Raw genomic sequence first — 23,766 nt, 5'->3', positions numbered from 1 at the left:
ACAAAATATCACCTCGTTTTTAAAAGAGAGCAATGTTTTTCTACGTTTGTAGATAATGTTTTCTCTGAAAGTGATGTGATGGCAGAACGATTAGACAAACCCTTTCAAGACCCTGATCAATACACTCATAGTTGAAGCACACATTTTCATGTTAGCAGTTTCCAAGATGAAGGCTGGTCACATTTTCCCTTGTGAGACTGACATGCTTGACAAAACCATGGCTGATAATTCAAACACTGTTAGTCATTTGTTAGCAATGAATGGAGCATAACCCAAGCAATACCGAAGTATTCTGAATTTATAATACTTTTTTTAAAGCGATTTTTTTTTCTGAAAAGAAAAATAATTTGCCAGTATTACAACTGATCTACAATGCTAATGTCAACATAAGATAAAAACTACAGGTGATCTAAGAAGGTATGACTTCAGAATTTTTTTTTTTAAAAGGTAATCCTGAAATATTTAAATATTAGAAAAGGTTGATGTTTTGCTAATGTCATGATCTTAACAAAGAAAAATTAACAACAAAGAAATCATTACCAATAACACTTTGGGTGTGGCAAGTTACTACACAAAGATTTCAAATGTCTGTATACAATGCTGAACTAAGCATTGTATAAGAATTCCATTTCTAAGACATAGACAATGTGTTATACTTCAGTATAAACACCAAAATAGAACATTGCCTCTGCAGGCTGTTTTTCCTCAAGCTGTTCCCTCTATGCAGCCCCATCCCACAGTCAGACTAGGCTTCCCTGTACCCTGTAAGATACTCTCGTGCCTCTCTCAGCACAAGAAAGTAACAAACCTCAATAATAAACTCAGGGCTGATTAGCCAGAGGTCCCCCAGCCTTTAGAATGGCAAGCTATCCAGTTAAAATTAGCAAATTGTGTTAATGGATTTTAAGTATAATTTTCAAATCATCAAATCAAAGCACTAATGGCTAGACATTTCAATTAAAAGCAGTCATATTTCTTCAGTACCTGGGCCAATCTATAGAAAACCCAGATAGCAAATAGCACCACAAACATATAAAGTAATGCTATTTTATGTTTTTGAAGCCTGAGACTCTGAAAAAATAGAAATTGTTAATCTTCAGACAACTACATTCCCTTCACCTTTTAAAAGGACAGTTTAAATCATCCACAGATCTTCTGACAGAACTTCATGGGATAAATGGAAATCTCAAATTTTGCTCAGCTCTAATATAAATCTTTTTCTTCTAGTATAAAATGTTATTTGAATTTTCCTCCAGTCAGAATCCCATCCCATTTAATAGGCCAATCATGGTAGCTCAGAATTTAGCAGGTGTCTCACTGTGGTTATAGACGTTTCACTTTTTTTTTTTAATTTTCATATTTAGAATATAATTTAAAAAACTGTTATTTTAAGATAACACCCAACATACCTGGTGCTTTCCTATCCGATTACCATAAATAACTACAGGCAGAACTAATGCTGTGTTTTGTCACATAATCCCTTCCTAATTTGAATCCAACCATTAAGCATTCCTTCAATTCCATGTAGACAATTCATCTGGACAGCTAAGGCTTACCTCTTTCAACTTTCTTTTTTACACCCTCTAAGAGGGCGCTACATTGATTCATTTGCATAGCATTACTGTTACTGAGATAGAAGTTTCACACTGTCTTCTGTTTCTTATCAACATTAGTTACCTTATGCTTCAAATTAAAAACACCTTATGCTTCAAATTAAAAACACCTTCTTTGTCAAGTTGCCTGATAATATTCTAGTTTTCATAGGCATTACTTCAAAATACAGGGACAAGCTACACATAGACAACGTGATGCAAAATGCATTATGCTGGTAATTGCTGACACAGAGGCACTTATTTTACTTTTATTTTTCTTAGGACCCAGAACAGTCAGTGAACTTGCAACAAATCGTGGAACTTCCTAATATTTTGGAGTAAACAACTACTTTGCTGTTATTAATAATGTAATATTAAAGTACTGAACACTTCACTCTTAAAGAATCTTACCAATAGCAGACTCTTTCAAATGACTTGAAGTGGAGCTGCTAGAGTTGTCCAATATGTCCAGCTCATCATCTAATTCAGAGAACATATCTGCACATAAAAAATGAATGCAAAAAAGCCTTTAACTCACTTCTGATCAGCATAATAGTGCACCTAATACTTCTTTTGCTAATGACTACCTTTCTCAGAGTTCTCTAAAGTGCTACGATCCTCTACCAGGAGTTCTTCATACATTCTTTCCTCATCTTTTCCACATGCAGATTGACAATTATCAGCTGAGAGGTCACTATTTTCTGAAAATTCCCTTTTGCAACTGGTTGCTCCACTGCTGCTTCTATGAAGACTCAACTTCTCATAATTTTTCTGACAAAGAAGAACAAAAAGGAAATGTTACATATTGTCCTTATCCAGCACTTATTAGAAAACCTGCATATGTCACTTCTATATATACACACAGATAAAAATGCACTTTTTGTTCCCACTTTGCTGTTAGTCCAGGACTGCATGCTACCTGGTTCAGTGAGTGATTCTAAATTTAGAGCAAAACTCTCAAACTCTTAATCTGAACAAATTATTTCTAGCCTTTACATAAAACACATCTTTGATCTTGATGAAGGTCTTTTCATAACAAGCACTGAAAAGTGAAAAAATGAAACATCCCAGACCAGAAAGAAATACTGAAAAACACAAAAAAAATAAAAGACTGGACAAAGATAGCAGGTTCCCGGATATAAGCAATGGGAGATTACTGTCTTGCAGCTTAGATAATAAACAGTAGATCACTTGTGGACAATACAAAACCTGCACAACAGTCAAGATGGTAGTAAAATATGAAGTGAACTTGTTACGATGTGATGCCAGACTCCTCAAGACTGAACTAACCAAATGTAGCAAGGGGTTCTTCAATGAGTATAAAATACTCATTCTGCTGTTATTGTTTATAGCTCTTCTGGAAAGAACAGACATCCCTGATCCTTGTTATTGCTTCTATTTTAATGCAACGTATTTTGAAAACACACTGTTTTTATGATCTCTTTATATATTCTTCCAAGTCTTATATAATTTCTCTGTGATGAAAGAGAACAGGAGATAAATTATATAAACAGATCAAATTAAACAAATTAGTATCTTTAATATTAAAGTAATTTAAGGAGATAATATATTCCTAAGTACTTATATTCTTACCAAGTCTGTCAAAGGCAATTTGGCCTGTATCTAAGGCAATATCCTTCCAAAGTCTTTCTCATTAAGTATCTTGACCTTATCGCAATATACCAAAATAGGTGCATTCTGAAAACCCTTCCTCCTTCAGAAAACTAACTGCACCCTTGAGCACTGACTGTATCTCTGCACACATAATTGTCTGATTCAATTATTTCCCCATCTTTTATTCTATTGCCAAAACTATAACATAACTTGAAAGAGATGGCTTGTCAAGCTTTTCTCTTTACATTTGGGTGGGAAAAGATCATTTCATACTTAAGTATTGGACTGAGCTTACATCCAAGTTGCCACAATAGCAGTGCCTGAAGTGTAGCACAGAATGGCAACCATTACGGATGACTCTCAAGCTTACTTGAAGAGTCTAGTCATGGCACACGAGCATGTTTATTGTGCCCTGAACACTCAGTATACAATTACTGAAGAGAACCAATTCATCTATTTTGCATCAAAGAAAACAAAGTAAAGGGAGAGAAGGGCCAAACTGCATGGACATTCTAAACTTAAAACTCCTTTCAATATTGCCAATACTGAACCTCACTAATTGTTAACCATAGCTTTTAAATCAAGTGGAGTTAAGGGGGAAAAAAAAAAGTCAAAAAGACTGCTGCTGCCAACTGGTGTCAGATGTAACTGTCACATCAAGAAAGGAAACCTGTTTGAAATGCCTGAACTGATTTCTGTAGACCTCATGATAAAAAAATCATCATACCTGCTGCAGAAACTGTTCAGAGATGAGTGAAATGTATCCTAAAGCCTTATAGCACTTCTATAAACCATAAAGCTATAAGCCTTCTATATATAAAATCTGATCCATTTACATAATATCTGAACATAGAAATATACAATATTTTATTACTAATCTGAGAGTAATATATAGATTTACTATGAAATACTTTGCCCTACCTAGACAATAGCTAATAATTTTCCAAAGTGAGATTATATACTGTTGTTTCTCTTTGGAGTAGGATGCCTGAGTGATTTAGGACAGAAGTACACTAACTGGAGGAGGCTGGGATGTGAATTCAACATCACTCCTGCTCAGCCTTGGAGTGGGACCATAAAGACCTACATAAGAATATAAGGACATAAAGAATATGATTTTGAGATAAGAGCATGGAGAAAGTATTCTTCAACACCTTGAAACAACCACTTTTATAGCCTCAGAGAGACTTCTTCCAGATAGGCAGAAAAACAGACATTGATCCTTTGAAGAAATCTATTCAATAGTGGGATTTTCAAAATACCACAGACATTGAAACATGAGTTAGATTGACACATGTTCATTTGAACTGTGCCCATACCTACACTTTCTTCTAGAGTCCAGTATTTTACAAATCTTTCTGGAGGCTTAATCAGTTGATTCAGTTTATTTTCACATTTTCATAATAAACAATTACCTCAGTTTCTGCATTGCTCCAATTGTTTGCCATCTTTGTTGAAATGAACTCTACTTTCTAGTATAAACAAACACAATTCTAAAGGAAATATATAAGGAAAAGAGTCCCTGTGCAAAAAATGTTTAAATTATAAGCCTTTTTTTTTCTCCAGAATTAATCTTTATGACTGAGCAAAAGCACCCCTGGAAACACTGGAAATTTGTGTCTCAGCCATGAAAAAAAAACTCTGTCACCAAGCTGACACTCTTCACCCATATCCTGTACACTCGTATTGTCTCCCTCTTCACTGGTCACCATTACCACCGTAAAATCAGATATACTTTACTTTTGGAGAAGAGAAATCTCAATAGTTTTTTTCAACTTCCAAAAGAAATGTAATCTTTTAAAAATTGAAATTGACACTGTCAAAATCCAAACAAAACAACAACAAAAGAACCACACACACAGAGGTTTAAATAAAATGTTCAACTAACATAAAGACATTGATCTTTTGTTTAGCTCTGTTTTGCCATATTGTCCAGAAGAATTAACTTTTCTGTCTTCAAGAAATATAGAGTTCTCTAGTGGCATTCGCAAACAGTGTTTACTTAATCTTCTTTCTTAGAGACAAGTAATTACCTCATTATACCAGTCAACTGAATTTCTGTTTCAAGAAAAAAAAAAAAAATAACTACTTCCATTATTAAAATATTTGTAAAAGACTAAAAGTAGAAGGTAGCAATAAAATGAGCAATGGCTAACATTAAATTGTCAGAAAAAAAAAAAAACATACAAAATCAAAGTATTTGTTTCTATAGTCAGGTAACAGCTCTTGTGCACTGGGAACAAGAAGTAGATGTTATTCATAATGGTTCTGGTAAGGTTTTTGACAATGTTTCTCATGACATTTTACAAGAAAGCTAGGGAAATGCGACCTAGACAAAATCATGATCAGTTGGCTGTACAATTGACTGTAAAAATTGTAATGAACTTGGTAACTACTTTGAGTGTTTGTTAAACTGAAAATTGGTAGTAAGTATGATTTTTCAGGCTCCCTTCTGACTTTTTTCCAAAACCATTCAAAGTTATCACTATGATAATCTATATAATGGGGTAGATAGCCTGCCTACTAAATGTGCATAGACCGTGATACATTCACACCATATATCATATTACTGCGTATATATCATACACAGAGTTGCATCAATACGAATGGTGATAGTTTTTGAAGAAAGTTTTGACAAACTGGATAAACTAAAAAAACTGATGAAGTTATAACAGAGAGAATGCAAAGTTCTATGAGCAGGGAGAAAAAACTGTACAAATTCACGGACTGGGGGAGGACTGGTCAGACAGCACCTCTGCAGGAGAAGACATGGGGATTTGGGTTGATGAGGAACAGAGTATAACTCAACAATACCACACTGTTATGAAAAGGTAAACATCATACTGGGATGTTTAAAGTGAATCATCTCCAAGAACAGTGTAATCTTTCTACTTGGTACCAATAAAGTTCTCGGTTGGAATAATTGAGTCCAGTTTTGAATGCTGTACTTTAAAGACGTGGAGAAACAGTAAAGTAGAGAAATGTGAATAATCAGAGGTCTAAAAAACATGACTTAGAAAGTAAGACTGACAAAATTTGATTATTTAGCCCAAAGAAAAGAATTACAGAGGGGAGATATATCCCAAAGGAAATGACTCTTACATATTCCCACTGTGGCAAGGACAAAAAGTAAACAGCTTAGGCTGCAGCAAGTAAAATTTCATCTAGACTTTAATTCTATCTAACAGTAATTAAGTGTTCAACTCAACTATTGCATCTAGCTGGGATCCAGTAGAGAGAACTAAGTGTTCATACACTATGTAACAGGTTTGAATGTGCTCAGTAAATGCAGTGTTCTGGGTACATTTTGGACTTTGTGCTCTCAGGGCAATTATATGACATTTAAGAGTGAGTCTGAAAAATTCAAGTGTCATATACATCCCATATGCGCACATGCATATCTCCATCTAACGTCTACTGGAAACAAGACATACATAACACATCTACTCTTTCAAGAATACAACGCGAGACCAGCATTTTCTGAAAGCATCATGTTAACTACAGATACAGTGTACAGCACAGCGTATATGTTCTGTGGGTATGCCCAGGATTTCCACTTATCTTCTGACAGTGCTTCAGGCATCCTCGTTGTTTCCCAGGCACTATCTTCAGATGGAAAAAAAAAATACTTATTCAGGCATGTGATTGCTGACTGTAAAGACAGTTTTTGCACTTCTGCTGATTTCAAACTGTTCTCTAATGTAGCTTAGTTTGCCTTGGGAGAAATTTTTTATCACTTGACATTTTTATGACTGGCTGGTCAAATACCTGGTTTTGCATAGTTATTTTATTCTCTGAACATAAATAGTATAAATCTAAAAAGGTTATTTTCTTCTTATCACACCAGCTGTAATTTCTAACATTTAAACTTGAATTCCAGTACCTGCTATATAAATGCCAAAACAGAATGGTGTCAAAACAAAATCATTGGAGTGAAAGGTGGAAAAAGAAAACAATTTGTGGAAGGCTAAGGTTTCACGACATTCCTGATCCCCCACTCATTTCCAAAGCAGTGGGAATTGTATGTAGCAGCGCACAGACAGGCACTATCATCCTCGGGTTTTTTTCATAAATTTGATAACCAATTTTGAATACAAACAGGAATTGAATATTCTAATCTAACATAATAAGCTGTTGTATTCTAAGTGTTTTTAAATCAAATATACTCTTTGCTTCAAATAATAGAAAAATAGTTGCTGCATTCACACACAGTTGTTTTAAGAAAAAAAAAAAATCTTCCACGCATTGATCGGCTAAATTGGCCAAAACATATATCTATACACAAAGAAAAAGGTAAATAAAATTAACATTAATCCAATCTTCGTCTTTTTCTGAGTTAACAAAAAAAATAGATAAATTAAAATCAAATTACTAAGTAAGCACTACTTTGTAATGCATGTGGCAATGCTTAGAAACTAACATGATTATTAGTATAACAATTGCCAACAGTGCAGAACTTAACTTGAGTATGGGGGAAAATGACTTGGTGAAAACACAGTTTAAACATTTTGTGGGTTTTTTTGCCTTTCAGATAGCAGCTGTGATCCTGTCCTTTTTTCTTCTAAAAACCTGAGGAAACTGATGGCTGCTTTTAATTACAAGAGTTGCCAATAGCATGCAGGGTGCTTACAAAAGAATGGATTCTTAAGCCATGATGTTTAACCCTTCCCCTTTGGCCACACATGCCTGTGGATGAAGAAGAAGATTGGCATAAATAAAATCCATTCTTATGGATAAAGAAGAATGGGAGCAGTAGCATGCTCTGTATTTACAAGCATTCCTACAAAATGCTACACAATTATTTACATTAGGGTCTTTGTGGTACAAGGGACATACAAAGAAATTCCAACGTTTCTCAAGACTTGAGGTATACCATTCATGTTTCTAAACCAATCTGGAAAAGACATAATACAATCTACTCTTAATTATTAATATCTACAGGTGGATTATAAAGGTTTATGCCACAGAGAGAAGACAGGAAACTGCATCAGCCACTTCAGGTCTCACCAGGTTCTTTAGTTTAGATGTAGTCCTGCCTGAGAAAAAATGCTATACATCTTTTTTCACTATTTCCAGCCAATAAATGGTTGAACTGCTTCTGCGAGAGAGAGAGAGACAAGTAGGTTTCTTAGCCTAGGCTGTAACCACGCTGGCTGCAAGCAGAATAATCAGAGTATGTCTCTGATCAGTAGCATCCTTGTCCACCAGAAGTGCAATACCTTGATAACTGCAGATGTAGCTCTGGAAGGGCCAGGGTTGACCTGCAGCCAAAAATCGTATCTAGACAGAAGACAACTCACCTTGGCTATCCTCTCATCTCTTTAAAGGAAAATATTAAAAAGATACTTCCGTTATTAGTTAAATCACCCACTGTTTTGAGACTCAGATTTGACTTGGAACACAGAAAACTCAACTTTGCCACTGGCCTGTTTAATGACCTTATACAAACTATCTTTTTCCTCTCCACCGTTTCCTACCCAGAGCATGAAAGGTACTATGTGAGAGATAATTATTACTATAATTATTACTTGTTTGGGTCCTCTGTACCCTGTGTTAAGTCAGTAACCTTAACCTTTCAAAACTGAACACACTCTATTTGACACTTTTCATCCCTAAATCTGCTTCTGTTCTTACATAAACAACAATTTCTATGGAAAACAAGAAAAGGTAGTAATTTATTTTGGGTGCTAATAATGATTCTTTTCATTAGGATTATTTTCAAGCCTGGATTTTATGTTATACTTGCCAGGCAAGGTAACTACCCTGCTTCAACATCATCTACTGACCTGCCTTTCAATTGCCTACCTATCAGCTTCCATACTGGTCTTAAACTACTTAAAAAACAGATTCCATTCTCGCTTGAAAAGATCTATGCTGTATAGTTCCATCAACCAGGACAGAGAGTACACTCTTTATTTGAGAAACATTCACAATATGACACAACTGGGATGAAAAAGGAGGCCACAAGTATATTTTAGTAGAGAGACAAAAAAGTATAAGGTAGCTGGCTTCGACAAAACATTGAACTACATGGCAGAAACACTGAATTCTGTAACACCATGGGAAAATGACAAATTACCTGGCTGTAGGATTGCTGAGGCCTTGACTAAGATTGATTAGGTTGTCCATACCTCACAGAATTTTTATTTTGGGAACAGCTGCTTGAAATTCTTCCTAGTACTTTTAGTCAGAATATTGTCAAACTAAAGAATGAAGTCAAACTTTTCAGGAATAATTATTCTGTTTATTAGAAATCCTCCAACTTCATAAAAGTTTCCTACAATACTGAGAACATGGAAATAACATGGCTCTTTCTGTTTCCTTGTAGCACTTCTGTGAAATTTGAAAGATCCTAGCCTGAGTTATCTTTCACAGCGAGGACACACAATTAAGTCTACCACTTCTCATTACTGAGCCACATACCCGTCAGCTTCTGTAGAGTTCTGTACCCATGTCTTTAAATATACATAATAAAATATCCATTGGAGTGGAACTAGAATTACTGTATTCCTTCCTTGAGAAGATTAGCCATTATCCCCCAAAAATCTTGTAGATAGGCATATTTTTCAAGGATTTATACAAAACAAAAGTAGTCTAACTTCAATGTAAAGCTATTACTTCTATTATATCTTACAAATGTTTGGATAGGGCACTCTTCTCTCAAAGACAGGATAATTGCATTGAAATCCCAAATCAAGCAGTTTTTCATCCATAGTACTTTTTTTTCTTTGCAAATTTCACCACAGTTTTCCAAGAAAACAACTACATCAAGACATGAAAAAAATAATGACATACAAGCTTCCAAATGTATAGGGTAAGAAAACTCAGAAAACATGGAAAATAATTGCTCATACTGTTTAAAGTTATAAATCCTACTCAGTATTTTTCTTTCACCTCAGTACCTCTTATGTTTCAAATGACAGGGATTTGTTACTTTTTTTTTTTCCTGGAAGTTTTTGACATTCTTTTTCTTGAAAAAAAGAAATTGTGTAATACAAATAATGATCTTGGACTGATAGGTCAAAAAACTACTCAAAATAAATGGTTAACAATTTCTACAAGTCTTAGGTTTGGCCAGTAAGGTGAAGACAAAGAACATACTAAAAAAATAAATCCATGAGTTCAGGACCACATGCTCCTGAAAATCTTTTTCTTACACAGAGGTTCTTCAGGGAAAACTACTGAGCCCTAATAAAAAGAAACTAAGAGAGATAATAGGTGAACAGAGAAGAGTAGCTGTATAAATTACAACTTTGCTTCACAATGACCATAACAATAATTTTCACAGTGAGCTTTTACTACATAAAAGCATTGTTCCTGTATTTTTTAATGTAAATTTTTTGAGATCATATACAAGTTTGGTTCATTATGTAACATACTGATGTCCTTCACGAAGGGTTCTTAAAACACAGCCTGAAGCAAATGGCATAATTTTAAGAAGCAGTTCTGCAGAACTGTATCAGACAGTAAGAAAGCATGAGCAAATACCTTATCAACATCACTGTTCCTTATTTAGCAATCTGTAATTAAAAATTATATTTGTGTAAGTTCAATTTTCTAGGTTTCATTGTTTGTGAATCACACACAGGATTACCCATTTGTTCCACCCTAGCAAGCCTTTATTCTCCTATTCACAAAACATTCACAAGTGTGCAGTAATAATTAAACGTTATCAGATTCTATCAAAACTGCAAGTACCTCCATAACAATGCCATTTTCCAACATGAAATGATATAAGTTTTTAAGATAGTTATTTTTCCTACATAAGCACGTCCACAAAAAATGAATGAACACCTCGTTAAAAAACAATTAGAGAGCCTGCACGGAAAATTGTTCTAAAAGGATGGGTTGTGTTGATTTATTTTCTGCTTTGTTGTACCTTATTTTCTCAGATCTGGCAAACAATGATAAGAAAAAATAAAGCCTAATGCATCTACTTACCTGTGATAAAATGGAAAGCTGATGATGCTGGGTTACTGCACTTTGATTAGCCTCCATGAAGTACCTCTGGGTTCGTCTCCTCTCCCGATCCAGTTTCTTCTCCAACATGAGATGAGAGGTGGATAAAACATCCAGGTATTTCATCATCACATTAGACAGCAGTGAACCGACCTCCACTATGTCTGGACGTGCCTCTGCATCAGGAGTCAAACATCTACAGAAAGAACATTCTCTAATGAAAGCCAACTACTTATTTCTAAAAACCTGTTTACTACCATGGCATTCCTCCACTGGTATTTATCAAGCCGTGCTGGCCAGAGAGGGATATGAGGACTGAGGGCAGCCTCAGCTACAGCAACCATCAAACTGTGGAGTTCAAAATCCTGAGAGGAGTGATAAAGACTGTATGGTTAAAACACAGGACTTAAACAGGTTGACTTCTGCTCTCCTGAAGGGTCTTCCTGGTAGAATCTGGTAGAAGACTGCCCTGGAAGGTAAATGGAAAGCTTGGGAGAGCTTGCTAATCTTCAGGGACACCTCCAGGTGCAGGAACAGCCCACTCCTGCATGTAGGAACCAGCAATGGGCTACACAGGATTAGGAAAACCCAAAGCTTATCTGGAGTTCAGACTATCAATGGATGTGGAAGGGAGAATAAAGGCCATCTATAAGTACATTGACAACAAGAGAAAGGCTAAGGAAAATGTGGACCCACTATGTAACCCAGTGACAAAGGACATGGAAAAGGCTGGAGCATTCAATCCCTTTTTTGCTTCCATTTTCACTGGGAAACTTTGGCCTTAAATGTTCCAGATCTTTGAGCCCATCTGTAGAATCCACATGCATGAAGCATTACCACACAGCAGAAAATATAGTGAGAAAGCATTTAAGCCAATTGAACACACACAAGTCCATAGGACCAGATGAGATGAGCCTGAGGGTGTTGATGAAACTGATCAATGCCACTATCTATCATGCCTGAAAAGATCAGAGGGAGGTTGCCATAGCCTGGAAAAAGTTGAATATCACATGTGTGCCCAAGAAGAGCAAGAGGGAGGGTCCAGGAAGCTACTAGCCAGTCAGCTTCACCTAAGTCCCTGGGAAAATAACAGAACAAAGTCCCCTGGAAGTAATTTCCAAGCACACAAAGGACAGGAATGTTAATGGGAACAGCCACCAGATTTACCAAACAGCAGTCATACTCGACTAGCCTGATTGCTCTCTATGATGAGATTATTGGCTCTGTGGACTAGGGGAGAGCAGTATATGTTGTAGGTAGCTTCATTTTAGCAAGGCCTTTGACACAATATCCCACAGTATCCACAGGACTATAACACAGGTGGATAATTGGCTGAACTTCCTGGCTCAAAGAGATGTCATCAGCAGTACAAAGTCCAGCTGGTGGCTAGAAGTAGCAGCATCCAGGGATTGATATTGTACAGTACTGTTTAATGTCTTTATTAATGACCTAGATGATGGGATGGAGTGCATTCTCAAAAGGTTTGTGAACACCAGATTGCAGGGATTAGTTGATACATGGGGAAGGGCTGTTCTTGGAAGGACCTACACAGAGATCTGATTGCTACCTACATAATGGTATAGAAAAGATGGAGCCAGATCCTTCTCAGAGGGGCACAGTGATAGGGCAAGAAACAACAGATTCAAGTTAGAACACAGGAAAGTCTGATTAGATATAAGGATTTTTATTACCACTACTACTTTTAATCACAAAGACAGACAAGCACTGAAGAGGTCCCAGACAAGACCCTGAGCGGTGAGCAACCAGATCTGATTGTATCTGCTTTGAGCAAATGGACTAGATGACCTCTGGGGCCCCTTCCAACCTAAATTACTCTACAGTTCTATGGTTCTTGTTTCAGGCACTCTAGGTAGCTGTTTAGTAACAGTAGTAATATTCTATTAGGTCTTTTTTAAAATCCCTCAAATATTTTGTAGGTAGTATAGGACATGAAGGCCGATAGGGACAGTTCTGCATGTACTATCAATGGTCTTAAATCTGTTAATTCCAGTGAACCTAATAATTTACTATGACTTCCCTGAAGAATACTACTGGCCAGCTAGCACACAGATACACTTAACCCAACACCCTTCCCTAAAGAAAATGTTGAATCATTTTACTACTTCCTACAACAGTACTTTCTAAATAAACGTAACTGCCATGTAAAGTAGCAGTTTTGGACAGGTTTTATAGTACTTAAACTTCTTGACCTTAATATTTTTCTGTTTAAATTTGCTCAAATCCACTGATTCATCTCATTAATTTTCACAACTTTGTTAATCTGTCTGACTTAAAATTTTATATTTACTTTAAACAGATGCAAGCTTTTCACCCTTGAGAAATGTTCTATTTGATTTTTTATTTTAATCCAATAACCTAATCCATTGGACCAATGAAATTGGTTAAAATTTACAATAACAATGTGAGCTGGAAAAGATTTCTGATAAGTCCTAAATCCACTTCCCATGCATCTATTTATTTATGACTAAACATTGAGTAGACCAATGTTGAACTCTGAAGGACTTTGATTATTATGAGTCCAAAACTTTCTTTAGTAGCCTAATCCAATAAAACTGTATTTTAATAATAACAATACTGAATGATAATGATAACACTAAATGCAAATTTACAGTTGCAATGTGGATCTTTCAATGTTTTTTCTAATCATTATCAATAAATTATTTTTTCTATTTATGACATTCAGCTTTGAATATGTGCTATGCTGCAGTCATAAGGAAAGAACAACTTCATTTCTCTTAATGTTTCCTCATCTGTATTATAAGTAAAATCTCATTATTACTGCTTATCTTTAATGTTCTTTATTCTTTCTAAATATCTCACAAAGCCTAAGCCAAAGCCTAAACATAATATTTCATTTAAAGATTAACCCATAATAAGGGAATCAACATTAAAAGAATATGCTTCCCTTTGCTATTAAAATAAGCAGAAAAACTCTTATGTGATGGGAAAATTTAATTTTAATATTTTCAAACACCTATTTAATCATGTATTTAAACCAGTTAGCTTCCATAGTAGCCAGCCTCATGATGATATGAGACATTCTGCGTACCTGTTTAATACAGCCACAATATCTACAATCATAAATAACTCAATAGCTGGCCTTGAAAACCCCAGAAAAACTTCCTATTACAGAGTTTCTCATCATTATCAGGAATTAAAAGAAGGAAAATACAGAGGGCCAGATACTCACATAATTTTATCTAAGTCACTGATAAAGATGTGTTTAAAATTTATAGGAGAATGCAATAGATACCAGTAGTAATATGATGTGACTGGAAGACATTTTCTGGGTGCACTTGAGATTACTGTATTATTCTTAAATAGCAAGCGATGAATTAATAAAGGCAGTTATTCTAACTATGAATATCTGTAAATATTTGAAATATTAAAATTCATTTCAAGACCTCTTAAGTATAAATGTTATTTCTATTAGCTCCTATCCTCTCCATTGTTGTCATGACCAGGACCTTATCAAGGTCCTTAAATAACAGAAACCTTTTTGTACAATAAAATATAGTATAAAATGTATAAAATGTTACAGTCTCTGTACAGTAAAGTGCTTTTTAGAGATGGAAAGCAAAAGCATTTTTGTGCTAAGTGATGTTTTTCTAAAATGGAAACATCAAGGGAACTAGACCTCATAGAAGTGCACTAATTAACTCTCTATACTTTGCTTTACACATTACATTATCACCAGGAAGATGTATCCATAGCTAAGAGAAATATGTAGTGAGTGAATGGAACAAATACAGGCTCATCTTTTCCTCCATTATGGTGTAATCTTTGCTTTGTTCTCTCTGCTATCCTGCTAACAAGACTAGAAGGTAGTGGGAAACTTTTCTTTCAGTCAAATAAACACAGAAAACTATGACTGTGGCCTTACAGTGACCTATAAATAAGACATTGCAACAGAGTTACTTCCTTGCCCATAAGCGCCACCTGAAAATCACTCAAAATGCTGTATTTTCATGGGAGAAAAAAAGCAATGCATAGGGAATCAACTGCAAACTGATATTAAACTTCAGTACTGAGCGTAGTCTATACTGGCTGGATAATTATGCTGACTATACTGGCAACGTATTTTCCAGTTGCATTTATGCAACTATACTGCGTGTGGTATTAGCAGGGCAAGGAGATATCTCCATTTTTCTTTAAATCAGAAGATATTTCACATTCAGAGACAAATACTGGCAGTTGCTACAGTCAGCAAACTGTCACATTACCACTCCTGGAAACATACAAACATAACAACTTTTCTGCAGGATGCCCAAACAAAACCAGATGAGTAATCACCTCTTAATGGTAAATGAAACTTTTTCAGAGTACAGTCCTTCTGGCACAGGTTCATACAGAGCCCCTACTATCTGCAAAAAAAAAAAAAAAATTACAGTTAAATGAAGAAAAATATTCCAATATTTATTTGAAGATCCCATATGATAAGTATTGTTCCTTGATTACATCATCAGCTCTAACCTGCAAAACAACTTAGAACACATCTTGTAATGCAGATTGTCACTTCTAATCAGGTATCCACATTAATGTACATAAACACTCTAGATTAAAGGGCTACAATATCTGAATAAGAGAAACGTTTTTTTAGTTGTGATCTCATCCTAAAGGTGTAATACACAATGCTATAGAAAATCCAGTATTATAGTACATCAAGAAATTTTAAATATCTAAAGTCCCTGTCACCACATGCAATGACAGAAATATGCTAGTCAGAAAGGTAATAATGTACTAACATTTCCAAGCAATTTTTGCAATTAGTATGGCAAAATAGTAATTTGTACAATGTTAAACCCTTGCACTCATTCACACATCAGACCAGAGAGGAATTTATGCTTCAATAACCTCAAACATAAATTCTCGTGGATCTAGTGAACATATGCAGAAATAATTGGCAGGTTGATCTGGCAAATCCAAATACCTTAGTTGCCAAGGAGAGCATATTTGTGCTGTAAAACGGTGGGTTCAGAGTTGCCATCTGATAAAGGATGCATCCTGCAGCCCAGACATCAGCCTTCTCTCCGTATGGCTCACTCTTTACAACTTCAGGGCTAAGTAAAAAGCAAAGCAATTCACAAGTGTTTAATTCATTCACCTAGAAGCAGGCTTATTTTTTTAAACACCCAATAGTTAGTTAATTACTACACCATCTTTTCAGAGCACATACAATTACACTCAAAAGGTTGCATTTATTTCCTTTACCAGCCAAATTCTCTAAGTGAAAGTGCAATTAATAGCTTTTCCACTTCTACTGCAGTTCTTCTCACAACACCAGTGGTTCATATTTTGTTTGCTTGTCCTTTCCACTCATTTCATGTTACAATGGCTTTGGACTTAAAGGATACAAATGAACTACAGCATTCATAACTTGTTTACAATGATGATATTTCAATATAATGGACTAGACAACAAACAAATACATTACATCCTCTTGTAATTCAGATATCAGAAAGATTTGAATAAGAGTCATGTATTTAGAATGCTAATGGATATGATTTCACTATTAATGTGGGTAAATACTCCACTCGTAATATAATTTTCATCCTCTTAAAACTACTGTAAAGCACTCTCTTTGAGGATGTCACATGGACACTCAACAGCCAGACAAATGACAATAATAAAAAAACATTGTAGATCCACTTAAAGCAAAAGGAAGAGGGCAGTAATTTCAGGTTTTCACTCCATACAAAGCAGACTCCACTTCTCTTAATTTCGTCAGCACTTTTCATAAACCTGAATGATAATAGTTTACATTAGTAGGGACATTCTGATGCTGGAGTTCAAGACTTAGTAGTAAGTAAAGATCATATCACATAATGTGGAGTTTTCTTCCACTTAGCATGTTCTCTCTGTAATTATTCAGAGATATAAAAAAATTCTTGACTCCTTTCATCTGTAAAATCAACTTGAAAACCTACTTGTTTTCCTTTTCCTTTCAGCTTTGAATTTGGAACCACTATATCAACTTCATTATTATACTACTGATATCTTTGGTAAAATGCCTTATTTCAGAGCTGAGAAGTACTGTGTAAATTCAATTAATGATGCAGTCTGGATAAAGTATATTGGTTGAAGGTGTGCTGCTGATAGGTACAAATGCAGAAAACAGATTTTTTTAAATAAATGGGTGAGGTCCATTAGATAAACTGTTACTCTGAAGAGAAAATAAGTTATCTTAACAGAACAGAAAGTCACAACAGAAGTCAGAATGTGAGAAGCGAGAGAGACTAACAGATCACACATTTCTGATAAAATTGATCAAGCAATATATAAATTCCTGGATGAAACCAAATCAGTAATTTTCCTTGAATTTTGCTGCTGCTATTACATAGAGGAGAATATAGGATGTTAAACATGATATAATACCATTTCTGTAATCAGACTGTCTTCATTCCTCACTGTGACACTAATTCACTAGATGACCTTGTCGAAAATTCATTTTTATGTATTAAATGTGCCTGCTAGAGCAAACATGAATATTGCAACTTATCATATAGATGGTGACCTCATTAAGGCAAAGCACTTGTTTTAATAAAGTTCTAAGCGTGCTTCTATTCAGAAAAATTAATCTGACTTGAATTTCACAACCCTTCATCATTCTAGTGATAATTTTCATGCATACAGAGATTTAGTTATAAATTATTATTTGTAAATTATTAATATTAAAATCCCAAACTAGAGATTATTTGAGCCATACCTAGGTACCTACGCAAGTCACATAGCAACCACAGAAAGAATAAGCTGAATACATTCAAGAGAGAAACAGAAGCAACCATGACCTGGCCTGCAGAATCTTGTATTCATGAACAGCAGGGAAGAACCTAGCCTGATGTTCAGAGCAAACAGGAGTCCATGGGGCTGGTGATCAAGAAAAATTTATTTGTTACTACTATGATTTAGAAATCACAGAAGGAATACAGTGCCAACAGGGTAGTAGTTTTAGCGTGGTTTCACACAAATGCATGATAGCGGGATGTTGATGAAGTCGTTTAGTCTGCTTATTCATGCCTAAAGACTTCCTGTTCTAAATGCATATCCAATCCTTTTTTTTTTTTTTTTTTTTTTTAAGTCAAAAGAACTTGCAGTAGAGTATTAGATGATCTTTTATTCCAGAACAAATGTCTTTAGTCAGAAGTCTCTGACATTTAGACCATTAGGATGACCAATACCTTAAATAAATACTGTCTCATGCTTAAGAAGCACTTTACTGAAATAATATTTATCTAAGGTGACCATGAATGTTTTACAGAGAATATAAAATCCTATATTTATTTGATGCCATGCTTTCAAGGCTAATTAATTCTGTAATTTAGATTTTTAAATAGAATTTTCAAATATTATCTATTTACTTTTAAGAGATATAGTGAAATCCCTCACCATGTTCTACAGGCTTGCCTCACCATCTGCTAGTTAGGAATGTAGGTGGGGTGCAGTACTTGTTGATTAGCAAAACAGCTCTGCAGTTGAGTTGGATCTTTTGGATCTGCTCTGTTGAGGGATGCTGAGCAGAGAGAGTAGCCAGTTCTGTTCCTATACGCTGCCACCCACAGCCAGGAAGGTGGGGGGAGTACATATGGTTTGTCTAATTCAGTTGACAACTGTGTATAAACTGTCACTGTCTGGTCAAGACCAGAAAGAATGAGTAAAATCAGACTCTGAATTTTCTTCCATGAAAACCCTACAAAATCAGTCTTAGCTACAAACAGCAAAAATTTGTTTGAGGGTGTAGCACTGATATGACCACTTATTGGTTTATTTGTAAAGGCAGGGTTCTTCCTTTAATTATTCCATCAGGCAATCTCAAGTGGCTGAAATAGGATAGTGAGACTAATGAGATTTTTAGCAAACAGATGTCCACATCATAAAATACATTCGGGGTCAAAACAAAATGCACAAAGGGAGAAACTCTAAGAGCTGATAAAGAATTTCGTTTCTATTGCTCCAAGGGCTGATCATAGTGCTGAGAAGCAGCAGTACTGGTGCTATACTCTATGATATCCACAGTCTTGGATATTAAAAGAGGCAGCAGATACTTATATAATCAGTCATTTAGTTCTTGCAGGTAACATATTAAAGGTAATCACTACAGCTTTCCTCTAGGTTTGCAAGTCACTGCTCATTTCCAAATTACGTATTCAAGCTGAAAAAGCTTACTTCAGCAGCATTATGTTAACTATAGGACCATCCTTCACTGAATGATATTACACGGCAGAAGCAAGGCTAAATCTTTATAAATAAAAGATACAGAAATATATCCACAGAATAATTCTCCAAATTCTCAGCATCCTTGAGCAGATGTGTTTACAACTGTTTCTCAGAAAGTTCGATTTTGCTTAACATATCAGCATTGCTTTTATAATTACTAAGTCTTCTATGCCAACATCCTTAAAATAAGTCTTCAATTTGATTAAGCCATTGCTTAATCCAAAGAGTTATCTGTTTTTTCTTCTGAACAACTCTTGCAAAATTAAACAGCTATTTTAAATACAGAAAATAGCTTTCCATCCTACTAGGATTTTTTAAAAAATAAAGAAAATAAAATCTTGTCAATATTTGTGCTACTTGTAAAACAGGACCATTTCACCGAATAATCTCTACATGGCCTTGGAGACATGTTTGCAACCAAGCTTTCAGTTACAATTTTGCTCACTGATGTTATTTTGTTATTATTTTTATTTAAGAATACTTTTAACAAATATTTACAAACAGACTATCCCAACCTGAATGACATATCTATAAGAAAGATTGCTATCCTCACTGGATTAGCTCATGTTCACATTAGTTATTAGTGGATACAAGTCCCAAAATGAAGGAAATCATCCTGAATTTGGAGGTGGAGGAGAGAGGGAGCTCAGGGAATGATGTTTGCAAAACAGCATTAATTTTCTAGAGTTTCTGAAGATTCTAAGAAATGTTGTCAATATTCTCAGGTTGACTTTACATGGGACATAATCAGTGAAGCTTTCCCAAGCTGCACAGAACTTCAACAAGCCACTTGTGACTTGTCTTGGCACCGTGCTCCCTGATTAATCCAAGTACTTCTGACAGGTCTAAGAACAGCCTGGTATATGTCATCCTGCAGTATAAGGAGTATTTTCACATGAAACATGATTTCAACTAGACAGTTATGGATTAATTAAAATGAGAGTTATTCTTCACGACTAACTCCCAGAAGAGGTGATGGCTACAATGAAAGAGTAAACAAATAAGAAGTATACACCACTGCAGAAGATTTTAACAATGACAGAGTTATTGCTTTTAGTCTTTATCATTCTTCCAATTAATTATTTACAGTTTGATGGAGATTCCTGCAGTTTGTAGTGGTCATACAAACATTCATGCCCAGAAACCATATCAGGTTCATGAAGCAATCCAAGCTGAAAATAGTTAAAGGCTAGTAAAGTATCAAACATGCTTATCCCATTCTTCCTTCCCGATGTATATTGACTTATTGCCACTCTTGGAGACAGGACAGTAGGAGAGATGGTGATCAAGTTTGCCACACATTGTTAAACTTGTTTGTTTGTCTCAAATACTAAGGAGTCTGCAGCTTCTATTAGCTTCAGTTATCCAGATATCTTTGTTAAGATGTCTATAAAATAATACTTGTTTGCAATGGATGGCCTTCTTAGCTGCTGGCAAAACTCAAAGTAAAGTACAGGAAGGGTTTTACAAAATCTCTGCACCTCTAACTGCCCCAATTCACTGTAAAAATGAGACTAGCATAACCCAGCCCAGGCCAACCAGCGATTTATCCAGGAGTGTCTTGAAAACCTCTAGAGGTAAAGAAATACACCACCTTTCTGGGCAACTTGTTCAATACTTGAGTGTCATCATGGTGAAAAAAATTTACCTTATATCAAGTCAGAATCTCTCCTGTTTCGATGAATGTCTGTTTTCTCAGAAAAGGGGCAAAACCACTGATTTCACTCCAAAGAACGAGAAAATCAAGGGTATCCTTATGTTTCAGCACCATTTCTACGTTTCCCTGAACCAGGTGTCCCTATTTTCATGTTACTAAACTACTGCAGGATAATTTGTATGTGTTTGGAGGCCAGTGTGAAAAAAAACATGGATCTACCCTATAATCAGTTCTCTGAATCACAGAAAGAAAGGAAAAAAAATATAAGGAGAAAAAAAAAAAAGATAAAAAGAAAAGCAGTTGCTGCTTGTCACAGTTTCACTCTGGATAGTTTGCTGTAAGCTACAGATACACATTCAGTATTATAGCCTCATAATTACCACTAAAAGCAATAGAAGAAGAAACAGGAGCCACAAAACTGACAGTTTGATTAAACACCTTCTGTGAACATTGCTGAAGGCTATTTGCGTTTTTCACCTACAAGGAGGATTCAACACAAGCCTTTTGGGGATATTCTGTCTATCCCTTGAGCAATGAAGCTCGAATAGGATTTTCCATCACTAGTTAAAAATTTCACCTTCTCAGTTTTCTATTTTGAAGTGTATTGCCAAGTAACTCTATTATAATTTAATACATTGCCTTCTAACTTGTGTACATTTTTCTCATTACAAATTATGTTAAATATTTTTGTAAAACATTATATATATATGAAATTTCTTCTTCACAGAAGACATCTTTTCAAGCATCCTAAACCTCTGCTGACATCTACAGAAAATTTCTTCATTTCCACAATTTTTTAAAACATATGGGAGTAGGGAAGAAATGTACTACCTCAGCTCACAGTTTTATGGTGTAATGAATCCTCTTGTCACCAAGTGGGGAATGTAATTTTAAAATGGGTGAAGTCAGCTAAGAGAGGTAACTTTCACATGTATAATTGCTCTCTCATCAGTGTTATCTCAACAGTTTCATCTTCTAGTCCAAGTATTGCCTGTCTCTGCCCAGAAAGTTCCTACACATCCTACAGAGTCTATAGAGAGGCAAAACCAGCCTGGGGTCAGTGACAAGCCACTAATAACTGCAGGATACAGCAGACTATATGAAAATACCTCCCTTACATTTTTACTAAATTCTTTCTGGTTTGATGTGGAAGGACACCTTTCTCTGCAAATAGTAGTAAGGTTGTGTAGTCTGTCTCAATCTGAAATGTTAATGAGCCCTGAGAAATCTGTAAAAACAAGATTCCAGTAATAAACCACTGTAGCTTTCAGCTACACTGGTGTTGATCAGCAAATTAGAGAAATCACTAACTTATTGCTTTCTTTCATCACATATTCAGTTTCTCTTTTTCTAAAAAAGAAGCTGATCTTTTATACTCCATTTTGAGAGTTTTATTTTACAGTTATGAAAATTAAGATCACAGAATCATAAAACAGTTTGGGTTGGAAAGGATCTTCAAAGCTCATCTAGTCCAACGCCCCTGCAATGAGCAGGGACATCTTCAACTACATCAGGTTGCTCAGAGCCCTGTCCAGCCTTTAGTTTAAAACCATTACTCCTTGTGCCATTTCAACAGGCCCTGCTAAAAAGTCTTACAGGCTCCTTTTAAATACTGAAAAGACACAATAAGGTCTCCCCCGAGTCTTCTCTTCTCTGGGTTGAACAACCCCAGCTCTCTCAGCCTGTCCACACAGCAGAGCTGTTCCAGCCCTCTGATCATTTTGTAGCCTTCTCTGGCCCCTCTCCAACAGGTCCATGTCTTTCCTGTACTGAGGGCTCCAGAGCTGGATGCAGGACTCCAGGTGGGGTCTCACCAGAGCGGAGCAGAGGGACAAAATCACCTCCCTCGATGTGCTGGCCACACTGCTTTTGATGCAGCCCAAGATATGATTTGCCTTCTGGGCTGCAAATGTGCATTGCTGGCTCATGTGTAATCTTTCATCCACCAGTATCCCCAAGTCCTTCAACAACTGATTTGTATTTCTTTGAGTTTACAAACCTTTAACCTTTTATGTAGGCTAACATTATACATTATTGCTTAGAGGTGCCAAAATGTGTTAACTTTGAAAAATAATTTATGATCTTCAGCAGCATAATGAGACAGTGTTCTAGAACACATGAAAAACTGCCATCAACTCACTTCTAATTCACCAATTTCACATATTAATACAAATCAAAAGGCATTTTTAAAAATGTTTACTGTATTGTTCTTTATTCCTATTGCTTTGCTAAACAAACAAACAAAAAATCTTCATACCCGAATCAGTAAATATCCAAGGCAGAAGAATGTTCAGAGCACAAGGTCTTCTTCCTAACCTCTAAGTATGGTCACTCATACCTACTTTCTTCCCCAGCAAAAGTTAGAGCACCTATGAAACTGTGAAGGCTAAACCAGCCTCATATGTGGTAAGTTGTTTAGCCTGCACATCTGAAAAATATTGCAAACCAAGACATTGCTTTGGTCCTGCTGCTCTCAGTCACACCACTGTCTGCTCTGCTGTCCCAGCACATGTGGCTCTACAGCTGCATTGAAAATAACCTGAATTATTTTTCAGCCAGATCAGTTCTCTAACCTCATTATCACACGTTTGTTTTTCTTTTTATGTATGGAACAGAAATCTGAACACTTAAGCAAAAGTAGAGGATGTTGCTTATTGAGCCTTTCAGAATGAACTTCATTCAGTGCCTTTGTCCAAATAACCAAGCTCA

At 35.6% G+C, this 23,766-nt stretch overlaps 1 protein-coding gene across 1 annotated transcript in view; it reads right to left on the bottom strand.

The window, feature by feature from the left end:
- Positions 1-23,766, bottom strand: part of NEK10 (NIMA related kinase 10) — a 93,941-nt gene that overhangs the window by 31,416 nt on the left and 38,759 nt on the right. Inside the window, exons 23-27 of the mRNA XM_065831514.2 lie at positions 16,117-16,246; positions 15,480-15,550; positions 11,148-11,361; positions 2,180-2,363; positions 2,004-2,090 (exon numbers count right to left, since the gene is read on the bottom strand). Of these exons, the coding sequence (XP_065687586.1) occupies positions 2,004-2,090; positions 2,180-2,363; positions 11,148-11,361; positions 15,480-15,550; positions 16,117-16,246 (686 nt within the window). The remainder of the gene's footprint in view (positions 1-2,003; positions 2,091-2,179; positions 2,364-11,147; positions 11,362-15,479; positions 15,551-16,116; positions 16,247-23,766) is intronic.

Source organism: Patagioenas fasciata, chromosome 2 (genome assembly GCF_037038585.1).
Source record: "Patagioenas fasciata isolate bPatFas1 chromosome 2, bPatFas1.hap1, whole genome shotgun sequence".
NCBI lineage: Eukaryota > Metazoa > Chordata > Aves > Columbiformes > Columbidae > Patagioenas > Patagioenas fasciata.
The sequence above is the reverse complement of the archived record's forward strand: the minus strand, read 5'-3'. Positions and strand labels throughout refer to the sequence as shown.